The 19,039-nt window shown below is 44.0% G+C and overlaps 1 protein-coding gene and 2 non-coding genes across 13 annotated transcripts in view; all 3 read right to left on the reverse strand.

Annotated features, from left to right (window-relative positions):
* The window catches only part of Tex14 (testis expressed 14, intercellular bridge forming factor), a 91,552-nt gene extending 74,612 nt beyond the window's left edge, over positions 1-16,940 (reverse strand). For 5 of the 11 annotated variants that reach the window (XM_038328500.1, XM_038328501.1, XM_038328498.1 and 2 more), the window contains exons 1-4: positions 8,159-8,687; positions 6,561-6,675; positions 1,604-1,769; positions 1,275-1,411 (exon numbers count right to left, since the gene is read on the reverse strand). In XM_038328500.1, the coding sequence (XP_038184428.1) occupies positions 1,275-1,411; positions 1,604-1,769; positions 6,561-6,675; positions 8,159-8,171 (431 nt within the window). In that variant the 5' untranslated portion in view covers positions 8,172-8,687. Of the gene's footprint in view, positions 1-1,274; positions 1,412-1,603; positions 1,770-6,560; positions 6,676-8,158; positions 8,688-16,886 lie in introns of those variants that run through there. The other 6 variants (XM_038328507.1, XM_038328506.1, XM_038328505.1 and 3 more) reach the window with 2 other exon arrangements.
* LOC119813754 lies at positions 8,592-8,808 on the reverse strand. The gene has a single exon (XR_005285216.1). It is a non-coding gene; the product is annotated as a small nucleolar RNA U3 (small nucleolar RNA).
* LOC119813755 lies at positions 16,625-16,841 on the reverse strand. Its single transcript, XR_005285217.1, has one exon. It is a non-coding gene; the product is annotated as a small nucleolar RNA U3 (small nucleolar RNA).
* Positions 16,941-19,039: the final 2,099 nt, after the last annotated feature.

A 19,039-nucleotide genomic window follows, 5' to 3' on the forward strand; every position in this document is an offset into this window, starting at 1 on the left:
GAGGAAGGACCTGCGATTCTCACCTCCTGGTATATATACCCTCACATTTCATTTCAGGCTGCTCTGTTAATTCAGTAGGATACTGCAGAAATAATGGACTTAGTTACTTGGGAGGAAGAAGGATGGCTCAATGGATAAAGGTGATTGCCACTGAATTTGATGATCAGAGTTTGATCTCCAAGGTCCACATGGTGGGGAGAGAATGGACTCCCACAGGTTGTCCTTTGATCTTCACTCATGCATGATGGCACGTGCACACACACACACACACACACACACACACGCACATACTAAATAAGACATAATGAGTCACCACCAAAGTAAGATCTATCCTGACTTTTGTCCTGGTCTCTATTGGTTCACTGGTTCCGGGGGAACTTTGAGGACATTAAATCAGTCACTCGTGATCCCACTCTAACAATGTGCCAGTCATGTTAGTGTGTCATTTTAGAACTGAACCCCCATTTAGGCAAGACTTCAGATGATGGCACCCCCTCCCAACCCATTCTCTGATTCCTGACCCATAGAAAATCTGTGAAATCAGAAATAGTGCTTCAAGTTGTTAAATCTGAGAAGTAATTCATCACCCATCAACAGGCACAAATAATGGTCAGAGCTGGAAAGAATCTCAAAGCATATCTTCTACAACTTTCCATTTTACAAATGGGAAAAACAGCCTAAGGAGGGGGATCTGATAGCCTATGCAAGGACAGGGACGTCTGCAAGGACTGGACATAAATGCTGCTCATCCAGCCACTGGTCTTCCCACTATTACACTCAAACCACCTGCACACCAGGGTCCCTCAAATTTGACTGTTAACAGTAATAGTGCCTTATATTTCTCTAGTTTTTAAGAGGTTGGCACTGTGTCAGGCAGGCAACGGATGCTCAGCGGATGGTTCAGCAGTTTCAGCTCGGACTGAATGAAAACTAGTCTGCTGCCAGGTGTGATGGCGCACACTTTTAATCTCAGCACTCAGAAGTGGGCAGGTTGATTTCTGAGTTCGAGTCAGCTTGGTCAGAACAGTGAATTCCAGGACAGTCAAGGCTATGTAGAGAGACCATGACTCAAAAACCCAGGAAAAAAAAAGTGGGTTGGGGGAGGAAAGAGGAGGAGGAGTGTTATAATTCTGCTCTTGGAAATACTATAGATACTATCTCCTTTAGCAATTCAGCAGTGACAGGCTTTCCCCTTCCTGCTTCAACCTGTTATGCTGTTAAAAACCCACAAGGCTCCCGTCAGGAGAGCTGAAGTGGATGGAGACTGTGCTCACCCCTGGATGAGGCTACCAAACCAGGGTGGGCTGCAGATGAGGCGCTGAGGGGAGTCTATCTTCTTTAGGAGGTCATAGGAGAAGCCTTGGATGATAGCCTTCATGTGTGACGTGCAGCGCTGCATGAACTCCACCATCTGCAACACACAACGAAGACACTCAGTGCTGACACTGTCAGGGGATGGAGGCATCAACATGCAGATGAGGAGCTGAGAGCCCTCAACAGTAAAATGCTAACACTACCATAAAGTTTGTTCTGATCTCAGGGATCCTGAGTAGTAGTCTAAATTCTTTCACTGGCATGGCTGGATAAGGAGGTCCACGCTTACCTGGGTGCTACGATCCTTCCCTGCTGCCAAAGCCCAGGCCTGTGCGTTCCGACCTTTCTCATCATGGAGTCGAAGGTCACCCCCTGCATTCAGCAGTTTACTGAGGATCCACTGGTTGCCTGAAAAAGCTGCTGCATGGACAGGGGTGCTCCCATCAAAGCATCGGCTACAAAGAGAAAGAAATACAGTGAGTGTCCATGACAACCTCCTTCCTTCTTCCACTGAAGGGTTTAGTGTTTCAGGTCTTCCAGTCAATAACAGTACATTTTAGGGATGAAGTGAAGATTACAATATTGTTCGTAAAAACCCTGATCTGTGGCAGCAGAAGCTTTACACACATTCTTTTTAATCTTTTCATCCCATCTTCATGTCAACCCTCTAAACAGATGAAGAATCAAAAGGGCTTCGCGCCAGGCAGGGATCTGAAGCTGCGTTCTCCCCTTACTGTCCCCTGGCAATAGTTTTACTGAAACATTTTTTCATGTCTGCAGTATCTTGGGTCAGGCTGGTTAACTAACACAGAGACCATCCTCCCATGAGACCATGCTCTGCTGTCCACACCAAATTCAGTAGTAGAGTCCAACAACACTTTGGCATCACCAGTCCAGCCAAGGGTTTGTTCCTCAAGAATTCCACCAATGCTAGGAAACTAGCTGAGGCATGAGGGATGGCCTTTATTGTGTCCACAACAAAATGAGGGTATAATGGATATAGTCGCGGTTTCTTTCTTTTTTTCTCCCTAAGACAGGGTTTTTCTGTGTAGCCCTGGCTGTCCTGGAACTCACTTGTAGACCAAGCTGGCCTCAAACTCACAGAGATTCATTGCCTCTGTTCCCCTCCCCGAGTGCTGAGACTAAAGGCATGTGTTCAGTCCCCAGCACACACATGGTGACTCACAACCACCCGGAACTCCAGTTTCAATGGGGACTGACACCTCTTCTGACTGCCACAGGCACAAAGCATGAAAGTGGCAGGCAAAACAGTCATCTAAAAATAGATCAAAAAATTTAAGAAATAGTTTCTATTATCTAAACCATTCTACTTATATTGAAGAACTTCCATTTCAGAAAGCCACTGCACACTTCTTTTCCACATCTGCACAGTACTCCAGTATAATTTAGCCAATGGGGCATTGGAGTGGGCGTGGAAATACATATCCATAACTCCAGGACTTGGAAGGTGGAGGCAGGACAGTTAAAGAGTTCAAAGCAAGCCTGGTCTACAAAGTGAGACCCTACCTCAAAACAAAACCACACGCATGCACGCACACACACACACACACACACACACACACACACACACGATGGAGAGATGGCTCAACATTTGTTCTTCTTCCAGGGAATGTGAATTCAGTACCCTTGTGCCTGTAACTCCAGTTCACAAGTGGCATAAACATAAAATCTTTCTTTAAAAATTATTCTTAGACTAACCTGAACTGACAAGTCAGAATCTGCAAGCCTGGGATTAGGAAAGTATGCTTGTTTCCTAAGTTTTTTGAGTGATGTTAATGAGGCTGCCAGGACCCCAGCATCAGTGGGATAAGCGGTTCTGTGTAATGTTTGATTATTCCTAATCAAATATATTCCTGCTCTAATTATTCCTCCTACAACTAGTAGGAAAGCTGAGTATGGGGAAAAGGATATTGTTTTTCATTTCCCATGAATGCTGAATAGCTTACAGACACCAAACTGGACCCTATAAGAAACTGGAAGTGTTAGGGGAATCAAAATGCACCTGAATTTGGGTGTGGTGGCACACGCCTTTTAGCACTTGGGAAGCAGAGACAGGTGGAGCTCTGTGAGTTCGAGGCCAGCTCTGTGAGTTCGAGGCCTATTTTTTCCACCCTCTCCTCTTTGTTGACACAAAGTTTCTCTGTGTAGCCCTGGCTGTCCTGGAATTTGCTATGCAGACAAGACTGGCATTGAACTTACAGAGATCCATCTGCCTCTGCCTCCTGAGTGCTGGGGTTAAAGGTGTGCACCACTAAACCCTGTTGGGGCAGCTGGCCCAGCCGGCACAAAACCCAGATTTCATTTTATTTTTAATTGTGTGTATATAAACAAGTGTGTGCACACGTGCGAGCAACCACTCACACACCCATCTGCACAGTTCCAGGTCTGCATTGCTACATAGTGAGACCCAGTCTTGAAAAAGTTTAAATGATCTGATCTTTAAAGAACTTAGCTCTGAACCACACAGAGCTAAATGCAGGAGCCTGAAAAAGTTTGCCTATGTACTGCAGGAGTTCCCAACCAAGCGAGTGTCTGCAGTTACCAGATAAGCCTTTGTAATTACACAGTATAGTGGATATAGCAAAATGTATGTGAGACTAGGAAAAATCTAGAAAGACAAGAAAATGTTCATTATGTTGCTACCCCTGGATATAGAACTGAATCATTTTCTTTATCTTTTTACAAGATTACAAGTTTTCTCTATGAAACAATACAAACCATTTTAACATGAGAACAGTTTTTTAGTATATAGCACGGGGCTTATTTAAGTAAGACAGGAAAAACTATGATTGTTCCTATACTGAGATTCCTTTAAAGGTCAGCTGGAGTCCCATAAAGGCGTGCTCACGGTTCTATTCAATGAGAACTGTGCAGGTGCCTGCCTGTTATTCCCTGTCAAGTATTATAGCTCAGGTGAGCAACTGTTACTATCTAGAGAGAGACAAGTATTTCCTAAAGGGACATTCATATGCTACTGAGTCATTACATTGCTGCTCTTTCATATTAAAATTTGTATCAATTATTAAACTGAGATTCTTTTAATTTACAACTAGAAAAATCAGGCAGGCTGGATAGATGGCTCAGAGGTTATGAGCAGTGGCTGCTCTTCCAGAGGTCCTGGGTTCAATACCAACAACCACATGGTGGCTCACAACCATCTGTAATGAGATCTGGCACCCTCCTCTGGCGTGCGGGCATACATGCAGGCAAAACAGTATAAATAATAAGTAAATCAAGAAAGGAAAGGAGAGGAGAGGGGAGGGGAGGGGAGAGGGGAGGGGAGGAGAGAGGAGGAGAGAGGAGGGGAGGGGAGGGGAGGGGAGGGGAGGAGAGGAGAGGAGAGGAGAGGAGAGGAGGAAAGATCGATTGATCTGGGTGGTGGTGGTGCACGCCTTTAATCCCAGCACTCTGGAGGCAGAGACAGATGGATCTCTGTGAGTTCAAGGCCAACCTGGTCTACAAAGTGAGTTCCAGGATAGGCTCCAAAGCTATAGAGAAACCCTGTCCCAAAAAAAAAAGGGAAAAAAAGACTCAAGCAAAAATTACCCTTTCTGAAACACTGATATCAAGTACTTGTTGGTGGGTATTTTGAACTAACTGTTTCAGCAAATGGAGTACATAATATAAATTATAATCCCGGGAATAGAAATAGACCAACAGCGGCAGACATTAGCAATGACTCGTCCTTCTCACATCATTGTTTATAGGGTAAAGTATGACCGCTGAGAAAGTTCAAGTGCTTCAAGATAGGTGTATAGCTATTTTACTGATAAAAATTAGCAAAGTTTCTTAGTTTCTAGTGTTTCTGACAACTACGGACTGGAAGTATAGCTCAAGGATTAGAGTCCTAGGTTCAATCCTCTAAATCAAAGAGAAGTGCAGACAGGCCAGACAGTGGTGGCGCAGACCTTTAATCTCAGCACTTCCGAGGCAGAGGTAGGTGGATCTCTCTGAGTTTGAGGCCAGTGTGGTCTACAAAGCGAGTTCCAGGGCAGCCACGACTGTTACTCAGAGAAACCCTGTCTTGAAAAGCCAAAAGGAAAAAGGAAAAAGAAATGCAGTCAGTCACGTGTTTTTAATCCCAGCACTCCAGCAGCAGAAGCAAGAGGATTTCTGTGAGTTTAAGGCCATCTTTACCTACACAAAGCAAGCTCCAGGACAACGAGGGGTAGGGGTAGAGGTGGATCTCTGCAGACCCAGCTCCAGGACAGCCTGGGCTACACAGAGAAACCCTGTCTCAAAAAAGAAAGGAAGGGAGGGAGGAAAAGGAAAAACCATAATAAAAACAAACAAAAAAACAGAAAAGGAAAAAAAACTGTTTCCTTTTTTTGTTTGTTTTTTACGACAGGGTTTCTCTGTAGCTTTGGAAGCTAGCTCTTGAAGACCAGGTTGGCCTTGAACTCACAGAGATCTGCTAGCCTCTGCCTCCCAAGTGCTGGGTTAAAGGCGTGTGCCACCACCACCTGGTTGACCTTTGTTTCTTTTAAAAGCCAGCAACAGTAGCGCCATGTTACAAAGCTTTAAGGACCCTGAAAATGAACTGGATGCGGTAGCTCACGCCTTTATCCCAGCACCAAGAGACTGGGAGGCAGAGGCAGGCAGATCTCTGTGACATGGCAAGTTCCATAACAGTGAGACCCTGCCTCAAAAGGAAGAAGCCTTGAAGATAACAACAATACTGTAAGGTGTGAAGCAGTTTCATGAAATAATTAATTAAAATTTAATTAAAACTTAAAGAAACCTGATAAAGTTAAAAAACTGCATATAATCACAAAACTTGGGAAGTGGAGGCAGGAAGATTAGGAATTCAAGACTAGCCTCAGCTCTATCAGACCCTGTCTGAAGCTAACCAGGCCAGAGAGATGGCTCAGCAGGTAAAATGCTTACCGCTAAACCACCTGAGTTTGACACCCCACCTCCAGGTCCAACATGCGAGAACCGACTCTCCAAGCTGTCCTTTAACCTACACACACATGCACTTCCACGCTCGGAAATAAATTTTTTTTTAAAAAAAAATTAAAGCCAGCACGCTCCTAGGGCTCAGCATAATGTCTGGAATCTGTAATCCCAGAACTCTGAAGGCTGAAGGAAAGATCAAGGACAACCTGGCCTAAACAGTAAGTTTCACACAGCATGGGATGCAGAGTAAGACTCTGGCTCAAAAAAAAAAAAAGAGTTTTAATTCATATTCTTTATTTTTTAGAAACTAATATCATTATACTTACTGGTTTGGATCTGACCCATAATCCACCAGAACATCAACTAATTTCATATGGCCCAATAATGCCGCAACAAAAAGTGCCGACTGGCCCAGGCTGTTAACTCCATCAACACAAATTCCTGTAGAGCGAATACAGAATCAATATCAATATCAAGAATCATCCTGCAATGGGACTGCTGAAACTTATATTGAGAGAAAAATTTGCTTCTTGTGGTTTTACTTTTGGAAAATGTATTTGATGTATATGTGTGGGTAGATACATGGGAAGGTCAGAGAGGACACCCATTCCCAGGAGCTGGAGTTACAAGAGGTTGTGAGCTAGGAACCAAACTCTCAACCCTCTTAACCACTGAGATATCTCTGTAGCCCCATGCTTTTTGACCTTTGAAACAGGGCCTTGTACAGTCCAGACTAACCTTAAACTCCAATCCACCTTCTTTCATCTGTTGTAGAATATTATTTTTCCTAGGCAATGATGTACTACATTCATGCTAGAGAATATCTCTTCAACTGTGTAAAGGTGTATTACATTTGTTTATGCTGCACTTTTTTAACGATGCAAGAATGTGTTTACTTATTAAAGATATGTTGCATTTGTTTCACCTTGCCTGACTGGTCTAATAAAAGGCTGAATGGCCAATAGCTAGGCAGGAGAGGGACAGACAGGGCTATGAGGCAGAAAGAATAAATAAGAGGAGAAATCTAGGCTCAAAAGGAAGGAAGAATGACAGAAAAAGGAGAGAGAGACAGACACCCAGAGGCAGAAGCCAGCAGCTGGTAGCCAGACAGCAAGAAAGTAAGAAAAGGAAAAAAAGCCCTGAGGTAAAAGGTCGATAAAGAGGTTAATTTAAGTTAAAAGAGCTAGTCAGAAACGTGTCTAAGCTAGGGTGAGCATTCAAAACTAAGTAGTCTCTGGTCTTTATTTGGGAGCTAGTTGGTGGCCCAACAAAGAAAAAGCCTGGTACATCCACCTCCCAAGTGATTACAGGCCTATGTCAGCACACTGCATAGGGAGAAATCTTTAATTTTTCTGTTACCTAATTAACTTTTTGATTTAAAATAAAAGCTCTATGGGTCTGGAGAGATGGTTCAGTGGTTAACAGCACTGAATGTTTTTCCAGAGGGTTGGGGTTTGGTTCCTAGAACCCATATAGTGACTCAACACTACACCATAAACTGGAAGAAAGGGCGACTTTCCGAGGCAGGAAGGTCTCTACAAGTTCCAGAGTAGCCAGGTTTACAGAGTTCCAGGCCAGTCAAGGGCTTCATATCAAGACCCTGCCAAACCAACCACTTTTCATTGCTTTGGGGCTGCCCATATGATTCAGAGGTTAAGGATCCAAGAGAATACTGCTCTTGCAGAGGACCCATTCCCAGCACCACATGAAAACTAACAACAATCTTTAGTTTTTAGTTCCAGGGAATCTTAACGCCCGTTTTTGTCACGGCTCAGCACTAGGTACCTCACAGTCCACGTACAGACAAGCAGACAAAACTCATTCACATAAAAATTAAAGGGAAAAAAAATCATGTAACTGCAAGGTGACTGATCCGGTAAGGCATAAGGTACCAGGTCTGAGAAGCTGAATTTACTCTACTTACCCTTGCAACACATAAGACGGAATCAACTCTTGCCACTAGTCCTCTTACTTCCCTGCTCCTGCTGTGGCAAGGACAGCCTACCAAAAATACTCAAAATAATTTTTTAAGCTTTTTTGGGGGAGGGGTGGGAGGAAGGCTGAGTTCTCACTTTCGCTCTAGGCGTATAGAGGTTTTGCTTTATTTTAAATAAATATAATCTTCAGTATACTAAGAACTGGGAGCAGTACAATAGTACATAATGCTTTCCCAACTAACCTAAAACATACTACTTATCAGCAGCAACCTGAGGCTTCCTGAAAAGCAAGTACCACGAAAATGGCCACAAACTATCTTATCCATTTAGACAAGAGATGGATATGTATGCACTAAAGGAACAAACAAAACAAATAACAACACAGCTGTCTTTAGCAACCTCAACTGATAAAAACCGAAGTCCACTCAGACTGCGCTCCCTCCCTCTCACCCTCCCAGAAGGGAGAGAAGAACGATCATCAATGGCAGGAGGCAGCTGCTGGAAAGCAGCACCTAGAGCCGGCTTCACGCTCAGGAGGGAACACTACGTCTCGTCCTCGTGGTTTCGGGTGCTCTACACAGTCAGAGAAACTTCTCTAGTAACGAACTATAGAAATGATCCCTGAAAGTATAGTCTTAATCTCACGTCGCCCGGCTCGCCGCACTGCACCCAGCGCGCTCACATCTTACTCACGGCGAGCACTGCGACCTGCTCGCCGCATTGCCCTTGCGCGCTGCTATTACGGACACACTGCATTGGCACAAACGGGCACACGTTCCCCGCTGAACGTCGCCCGCTACCAAGTCCACGGGACGCTTCAGTTGCCACAGTTCTCCAAGTCCGCGGGAAAGAGGCGCTGACGCTAATTAGCATACGATCGCTAAACAGCCAATCGACTGCCAGCGCTGTGTCGCCCCGTCCCACTTCCGCCTGCGTCGGGTCGCGAGTCACCGGCGGCCACACCCGGTCCTGAAGCCTGCGGTCGCGCTTCCGCCCTGGCGGCGCTGGCCTCGCCCAGCCACGCTGCCGTCAGCCCCCGTCTGCCCCAAGCCGGAGGCTCCGCGGAGCCACCCGGTGTTCTCGGCCGCACGCAGCCTTGGACCCCTGGCCCAAGCCAGAGTCCTTTCGTGACGAATAAAACGAAAAAGTACATCAGGCAATTCAAGGGCTACACACTCTATTAAATAAATTCTGTACGGTGACCATAGAAGCACAGATGAAAGAAACTGCATGATGGAGGACTAGGGAAATTAAGGCACGTGCATTTTCCCAAGTGTACGGCCAGCTTTGCTTAGCCACGAAGTGAAACCGTTTGTAAAACAAACCAAAAATCTCCAGACTCAAACACTTGCTATTTTTGTTGCATACAAACTAAGTTTATGATAATTTTAAAATACATAAAATTTTGGGGTTGCAGACATGGCTCAGTGGTTAAGAACAATGGCTGTTCCTGCAGAGAAACCAGGTTCTATTTCTAGCATCCACATGACAGCTCACAGTTGACAGTTCCAGGGGATCAGTAACCCTCACAAAGACTTAAATGCAAGCAAAGCACATAAATCATCTTTTAAATACATATAACTTCGTACTTTATTCCTATTAACCCCTCCTATGGCTCTCCTTCCCCTGATTCGCCTTCCCTCATCATCTCCCTTCTGCTTTCCATAGACGAAAATGTGCTGTTTCTCTGGGTGTCTTTGTTGTTTTATTTGTTTGTTTTTCGAGACAGGCTTCCTCTTCACAGCTTTTGAGCCTGTCCTGGAACTCTCTCTGTAGAACAGGCTGGCCTCAAACCCACAGAGATATCCACCTGTTTCTGTCTCCCTATCTAGTGCTGGGATTAAAGGCGTTCGCCACCACCACCCAGCTGTTTCTCTGAGTCTCAACTTGATGATCTCTAGCTTCATCCATTTCCCTGAAAATGATAATTTTATGGTTTTTTTTTGAAACAAGGTTTCATGTAGCCCAAGCCAATCCCAAACTCACTACACAGGCGAGGGTAACCTTGAGCTACTAATCCTGCCTTTATCTCTCACGTGCTGAAATTACATTAGTGCTGGGCATAATGATGCTCGCCTTTAATCCCAGCCCTGGGGGAGTGGGAGGGTGGATGGGTGCCTCTCTCTGAGTTTAAGGCCAGCCTGGTCTACATAGTGAGTTCCAGGACTATGTAAGAGAGATCTGTCTCAAAGAGAATAGACATTATATCGCACCCAGCTTACAGTTCTCTGAGACTGAAAAAACTCCCCTTTGCATGTATACCACACTTTCTTTATCTATTCATTTATTAATCTGTATTGTAGCAATTATGTCTATTGTATACTGATTTTAAATCCTTCAATATAGACAGAAGTGGTGGCTCAGACATTCAATCCCAGCACTTTAAAAGCAGAGGCTCTTAGAGCTCTGACAATCTGACACCAGGCTGATCTCTGCAATGAATTTCAGGCTGGCCAGGGACACATAGTGCTCATATGCTTATCTGGCCACAGCCTTGGCTCATCTGGAATGCACTATGTAGGGAAGAACAGCCTTGAATTTTGAGTGATCCTCTTACTGGTGTCATGTTAACACTGAACCCAACTATTTTGCTTTTAGGAAAAAAAAAAAAACCAGTATGCAGCTCAGAATGCCCTAGACTCCCATATGAAGCTCAAACTGGTCTTCAACCCTTAGTTTGAAAACGGATCTCAAAAACAAAACAAAAAAAAAGAAAATTAATCCCACTGTGTAGCTCTGGATGGCCTGGAACTTGCTATGTAAACAGCCTGGCTTCAAGCTGAGAGATCCACCTGCCTGTTTCCCAAGTAAAAGGATTAAAAAGTGGGTACTACCACCCTTGCTGGTTTCCAACTAGAGATACACAGACCCACACGTTTTTGTTCTCGAGGTCACCACACTGCTTCTATGTGGCCACATCAGTCCATATCCCCAATAGCAGTAGAGGTTCCTGGTTCCCCCACATCTTTGTAGGCATTTATTTTATTGATGATAGTCGTTCTGATTTGAGCGAGATGGGTCTCACCTCCGTTTTAGTTTTCCCTGCTAACTGAGCACAGCGGACACTGCTAGGATGCTGTGGTGCACATGTGGAGAGGAGAGTCGGTCATCTCCTTCCACCGTGTGGGCACTATGTCAATCTCGGGTCGTCATCTTGCTGGCAAATACCTCTACCCACTGAGCCATCTCCCCAGCACTTTTTCATATATTATTTCATCTTTAAAATTTTTACTGTATGTGTATGCCTTGCTTGCATGTATGTATATGCACCATGTGTGTGCCTGGTACTAGTGTAGTCAGAAGAGAGCTTCAGACCCTCCTGGAAGTTCCAGAAGTTGTGACCTGCCATGTGGGTGCTGGAAATTGATCCAGAGCCCTCTGCAAGAGCAGTAAGTGCTCTTAACTGCTGAGCCATCACTCCGGCTCCTGTATTTCGTCTTTGGAGACTGGTCTTTTCAATTCACTTGTTCACTCCATACATGGAAATTTGGGTTCTTTTGGGTTTAACCTTTGGAGTTCTTTATAGCGTAATCTCCTGTCAGATAGTACAGCTATCTGACAGGGATTTTTTTTCTTGTCTATTTACTCTGCTCATTATTTCCCTTGCTATCTGGAGATTTTCAATTTCATTCAGTGCAGCTTGCCAATATCTCCCACCCCTTTCTCCTCCAGCTTTGGACAGTGTAAAATTACATTTTCTATTTCTAGGATATAAACTGCTCTGTCTGCCTTTTTCTGAGGGGGTGGTTTTCGAGACAGGGTTTCTCTGTATAGCCCTGTCTTTCCTAGAACGTTCTCTATAGACCAGGCTGGCCTCAAACTCACGGAGATCTGCCTGTCTCTGCCTCACAAGGGCTGGGATTTTTTAAAAATATTTATTTCTGCCTTCATATATGCCTGCACCAGAAGACGAACCAGATCTCAGTATAGATGGCTTTGAGCCATCATGTGTACTGAGTGCCTTTATCATTTATTAGATATAACAATTGATATTCAAAGTATCAACACACCAGAAATTCACTTTTATTGTTGGAGGAAAATTCATATTTACAAGGCTTGCGAGAAATAAGACACTAAATTATCTGTTGCTTCTGCCTGTAATTTTATTTTTTTTAATTTTTATTTATTTATTATGTATACAATATTTTATCTGTGTGTATGCCTGCAGGCCAGAAGAGAGCACCAGACCTCATTACAGATGGTTGTGAGCCACCATGTGGTTGCTGGGAATTGAACTCAGGACCTTTGGAAGAGGAGGTCTTTGTTTTAAAAGAAATGTTGCTTTAAACTTTTAACACTTCTTCATTTGATTTGTTTTCTTAATTCAAAAGTTGAGTAGTACAATTGGCACACACTTTTAATTTCAGCCTAGACAGAGGCGTAAAATGGGACTGTTTAACCAAAAAACAAACAACAACAACAACAACAAAAAACCAGGACCAGATGGTTTCAGCTCAGAATTCTACAAGACTTTCAAAGAAGAACTAACACCAATACTCCTCAAATTATTCCACACAATAGAAACATAAGGAATATTGCTAAACTCTTTTTATGAGGCTACAATTACCCTGATACCCAAACCACAGAAAGACAATACTAAGAAAGAGAATTACAGACCAATCTCACTCATGAACATTGATACAAAAATACTAAATAAAATACTGGCAAATCAAATCCAAGAACACATCAGAAACATCATCCACCATGACCAAGTCGGCTTCATCCCACAGATGCAGGGATAGTTCAACATATGAAAATCTGTCAACGTAATTCACCATATAAACAAGCTGAAAAATAAAAAACACATGATCATCTCATTAGATGCCAAAAAGCTTTCGACAAAATACAACATCCCTTTATGATAAAGGTCTTGGAGAGAGCAGGAACACAAGGAACACACCTAAACATACCTAAAGGCAATTACAGCAAGCCAACAGCCAACATCAAGCTAAATGGAAAGAAACTCCCAGCAATTCCACTGAAATCAGGAATAAGACAAGGTTGTCCACTCTCTCCATATCTATTCAATATAGTTCTTGAGATCCTAGCTAGAGCAATAAGACAACAAAGGGAGATCAAGGGGATACAAATCAGAGAAGAAGACAAACTCTCACTATTTGCTGATGATATGATAGTTTACATAAGTGACCCCAAAAATTCTACCAAAGAACTCCTACAACTCATATAAACAGCTTCAATAATGTAGCAGGATACAAGATAAAAAAAAAAAAAAAAGGAGCCGTCTTTTATACAGATGATAAGTGGGCTGAGAAAGAAATCAGAGAAGCATCACTCTTCACAATAGCCACTCCTGGAGGCTTCGCCATGCCTGACTTTAAACTCTACTACAGAGCTACAGTACTGAAAACAGCCTGGTATTGGCAAAAGAAACAGACAGGAGAACCACTGGAACAGAATCAAAGACCCAGATATCAATCCACACACCTACGAACATCTGATTTTTGACAAAGAAGAAAAAGTATAAAATGGAAAAAAGAAAACATATATAACAAATGGTGCTGACATAATTGGATATCAACATGTAGAAGAATGAAAACAGATCCATATCTATCACCATGCATAAAACTCAAATCCAAATGGATCAAAGACCTCAACATAAAACCAACCATACTGAACCTTTTAGAAGAGAAAGTGGGAAATACACTTGAACGCATTGGCACAGGAGACCACTTTCTAAATAGAACCCCAGCAGCACAAACACTGAGAGAAACAATTAATAAATGGGACCTCCTGAAACTGAAAAGCTTCTGTAAAGAAAAGGACACGGTCAACAAGACAAGATGGCAGCCTACAGAATGGGAAATGATCTTCATAAACCCCACATCATACAGAGGACTGATATCCAAGATATACAAAGAATTCAATAAACTGGTCATCAAAACAAATAATTCAATAAAACTGGACTACAGACCTAAACAGAGAACTCTCAATAGATGAATCTAAAATGTTGAAAAGACACTTCAGGTGCTCAACACCTTTAGTCATAGAAAAATGCAAATCAAAACAACTCTTAGATTTCATCTTACACCTGTCAGAATAGCCAAGATCAAAAACACTAATGACAGCTTATGCTGGAGAGGATGTGGGGCAAAGGGAACACTCCTCCATTGCTGGTGGGAGTGCAAACTGGTACAGCACAGACAGTTTGGTGATTTCTCAGAAAATTAGCAAACAACCTACCTGAAGATCCAGCAATACTACTTTTGGGTATATATCCGAAGGATGCTTAATCGTACCACAAGGACATGTGCTCAACTATGTCCACAGAAGCACTATTTCTAATAGTCAAAACCTGGAAACAACCTAAATTCCCCTTGACCAAAAAATGGATAAAGAAAATGTGGTATATTTACACAATGGAGTTCTACACAGCAGGAAAGAAATAATGACATCTTGAAAATTGCAGGCAAATGGATGGATCTAGAAAACATATGGAGGTAACCCAGACCCAGAAACACAAATATAATATGTACTCACTCATAAATGCCTTTAGACATAAAGCAAAGGAAAACCAGTCTACAATTCACAATCCCAGAGAACCCAGAAAACAAAGAGGACTCTAAGAGAGGCATATACGGATCTAATCTATATGAGAAATAAAAAAGACAAGATCTCCTGTGTACATTGGTAACATGGGGATCGTGGGGGGAGGAGAAGAGGAGTGGAGGAAAAAATATAGATCAATAAAGAAAATAAAATAAACTTGCCTGAAGATCAGAGAGTAAAATGACCCCACTGGTCAGCCTTACAGACCAGGCAGTGGTGACACACACCTTTAACCATTAGCCACACGAGTTTCCATAGAAAATGGGTGGTAGTGGTGCACACCTTTATTCCCAGCCCCACAGAGGAACAGAAGAGTGTGAGACCCTCTCACACAAGAATTGTCTGAAATGGTGATCTCAAAGGGGCAAGAATTTCCTAGCAGGGTTTTTTAAAATTAGAAACACAGACTAGGCCGGGCAGTGGTGGTGCACACCTTTAATCCCAGCACTCAGGAGGCAGAGGGAGGTGGATTTCTGTGAGTTCGAGACCAGCCTAGTCTACAAGAGCTAGACCCAGGATAGGCTCCAAAGCTACAGAGAAACCCTGTCTCAAAAAACAAACACACACACACACACACACACAAAAACAAGAAGCCTCATGTTCCCAGAAAGACAGCATCCCTCCCTCACCCGCACCCCCGGGTTTCCAAGCTCAAGGACACTCAGCTCAGTCCAGCCAGGCAGCCAGCCACCCGGTGATACAGAAAACAAAGAGAAAGCTGACTTATCAGGATGGGAGAGAGCAAATGACCTAGCACTCGTGCCAAAACAGCTTCAAAAGGCCTTTTTGAAGTTCCACCTCTAAAACACTAACCAGGCAAATGAATTTTTAATTTCTCTCTCTTCCTGGTTGTTTCGGGGTAGTGAAGAAGTTCCTGGCTAGCCTGTAATTGCCTGAACTTGCAATAAAAGAGTTAAACTTGCAATTTGCAGTCTGGTCTGCTCTGGTTTCTGGTGGTCTCCCTGGGGGTGGGGTTGGGGGACGGAGGTGAGGAGTAATCAGGGCACAACAAAGACTGGAGGAGACAACTCTCAGACACAGTCTCTGAGATTCCTAGAGGCAGGATCGCCATTTCAGACCGAGGTGTAGGCGAGAGTCAGTGGCTGGCTGTTTTGATTTTTTGACCTTCAGGTTGAACGCCATTCTCCACCCTCCCCTCAAAAGAGAATTAAATTCATTGGTGGGATACATTACTCAGTCTTGATACAGGAGGCAAGGGCTTGGTCCTGCCTCAACTTGGTATGCCAGACTTTGTTGACTCTCCAAGGGAGGCTTTGCCCCTCTGAAAAGTGGATGGGGTTGGGATGGAGAGATGTGAGGGTAGGGCAGGAGAAGGAGGGGGCGGAGGAGATGGGGCTGGTATGTAAAGAGAAAAAAAAATTAAAATTAATTAAAAAGATAAATTTATTACACTGAGCATTAAAAAATAAAACAGCCATAATTTCCCGAGCTGCCAAGATAGCCATACACTATCAACTGATATAAAACATTAAAGTAGCTTTTAGATCAGACCGGGTGTCCTGCTTATGGATTTTAAGAAAACTTACCAGAAAATACAAGCTGTGTAATTTGTTGAGCCAAGTTAAATAATGCAAAGTAACCTAATTGAGGTACCACGTACAGAAATTCACTAAAATTCGCTTGTGACCTTCTTTGGGGGTCCTCAAATGCCACACCAACACTGGGAATACAGCACAATGCAGATTCTAGCTAGAAGTGTAATTCGAAATGAAGTTCTGCTGCTTTAGCCGACTTAGTGTTTATCAGTACTCTGTAGATAACCAAAAAGGGCTTGTTAGGTCCAGTGTATAAGAATAACTACAATGAAAACAAAGACAATCACAGAAGACTTCTCCCTTTGGTAACCACAAGAGAAAAAGCCGAAGTCCACTCAGACTGCGCTCCCTCCCTCTCACCCTCCCAGAAGGGAGAGAAGAACGATCATCAATGGCAGGAGGCAGCTGCAGGAAAACAGCACCTAGAGCCGGCTTCACGCTCAGGAGGGAACACTACGTCTCGTCCTCGTGGTTTCGGGTGCTCTACACAGTCAGAGAAACTTCTCTAGTAACGAACTATAGAAATGATCCCTGAAAGTATAGTCTTAATCTCACGTCGCCCGGCTCGCCGCACTGCACCCAGCGCGCTCACATCTTACTCACGGCGAGCACCGCGACCTGCTCGCCGCATTGCCCTTGCGCGCTGCTATTACGGACACACTGCATTGGCACAAACGGGCACACGTTCCCCGCTGAAAGTCGCCCGCTACCAAGTCCACGGGACGCTTCAGTTGCCACAGTTCTCCAAGTCCGCGGGAAAGAGGCGCTGACGCTAATTAGCATACGATCGCTAAACAGCCAATCGACTGCCAGCTCTGTGTCGCCCCGTCCCACTTCCGCCTGCGTCGGGTCGCGAGTCACCGGCGGCCACACCCGGTCCTGAAGCCTGCGGTCGCGCTTCCGCCCTGGCGGCGCTGGCCTCGCCCAGCCACGCTGCCGTCAGCCCCCGTCTGCCCCAAGCCGGAGGCTCCGCGGAGCCACCCGGTGTTCTCGGCCGCACGCAGCCTTGGACCCCCGGCCCAAGCCAGAGTCCTTTCGTGACGAATAAAACGAAAAAGTACCACGAGAAAATGGCAGTTCAAAGACTATACATTACTTATTTTGAATTGCACACTCTAATTTTAAAAAGTTTTGATGTAATTGGGACAAGGTTTTCCTATACTGCTGTTCTATATTCCCTGGCTGGCCTATGACTTTCTGTGTAGCCAGCCTTCAGTAATCTACCTGGCTCTGCCTTCAGAAAGTACCACCAAGTCTCGTGTCCATTTGGTCCTTTTTGTTTGTTTATTTGTTTGTTTGTTTGTTTGAGACAAGCTCTGACTGTGGCCGTGGACGGACTGGAAGTCTTTCTGTAAACCAGATTGGCCTTGATCAAACTCACAGAAATTACCTACCCCTGTCTCCCAAATGCTGGGAATAAAGTGTGCCAAAATGCCAAGTCTGGCCTCTATTTAATAAATTCCATCCTGTGATCAAAGTACCAGAAATAAAACTGGGCATGATGGCACATTTGGGGAGACCATTATCTGTCCTGATTGAGGTGTCGGCTGTGCTTACTACTGTGAGAGATACTGTCTCCAAAAAAGAAAGTTCCAGACGTAAACGTCTTTCCCTCACTCCAGTCGCTCTGATTTCTATCGACTCTGGCCTTCTTGAATTCTCACAGGCCAGTTTTATATTCACCATGTCCCCTTCTGTCACAACACCTTTACAAACCTGTTTGTCTAGGAGTGATTTTTTGGGGTGGGGCACCTCCAGCCTTTTACCTTTCCCCAACTTCAGTTACCGTTCAGCAATCTGATTAGTGTCACCGCTTCACAGACACCTGCCTCGACCACCTGAGTCCAAGACTTGTGACTCCGGGAATTCAGTAAATACCTACCACCTGCATTCAGAAGTGTAGGGACTATGAATGACCTTATATCCTGCTAAGATCTCAAGTACAAACCAAGCGTGATAACACACTCATGTAAGCCCAGCAATGGAGGGGAAGAGGCAGGATGATTATTATATATAGAAGGCAAGAATTGGCTACAGGAGACCCTGACTCAAAAAATAAAATAAAACAAAGCAGGGCTAGAGATATAACTTACGGCAAAGAGCTGACCTTACATGTACAAAACTCCAAGTCACATTCCCAGCACTATAAACAGCAATAAATAAATAAATAAAAATAAAAAATAAAGCCAAGTAGCGGTGGCACACACCTCACCTTTAATCCAGCAGGAGAGAGCATACTTCTGCGAATCCAGGCCAGCCTGGTCTAAGGAGCTAGTTCCAGGACATCCAAGGCTATGTACATACCCAAAGCCCTGTCTTTAGAATAAATGGAACTATAGGCCTGTATCACCACTTCCCACTTCCTTTGAGACAGAGCCTTACTACAAAGCTTCAGCTACCATGGAACTCATTCTGTAGCCACAGCTGGCTTTGAACTCAAGACCGTCTCACCCGAGCATGCACCATCACACCTCCTAAGATTTTAAATGCAAAGGGAAGTCACTGAGAGTTTCGAAGCTGTGGTCAGCAATTCTGATACTTCTACAAGGCGTCTATCTATAAAAGACCAGGATCGGTGTGTGCTAAAGAACTGGAGAAACTTCGCCTGCTCTAGAAGAATTCCCATGACTCACTGGGATGGGGGTAGGGTGAAGAAGAGGCTTCAGAGGTGACATGCTGAATACTTAGGATATCTATTACTGGTAGACTGCTTGCTTAAAGACTGGTTAAAAACAGATTTCTAAT

Source organism: Arvicola amphibius, chromosome 4 (assembly GCF_903992535.2).
Source record: "Arvicola amphibius chromosome 4, mArvAmp1.2, whole genome shotgun sequence".
NCBI classification, from domain to species: Eukaryota; Metazoa; Chordata; class Mammalia; order Rodentia; family Cricetidae; genus Arvicola; species Arvicola amphibius.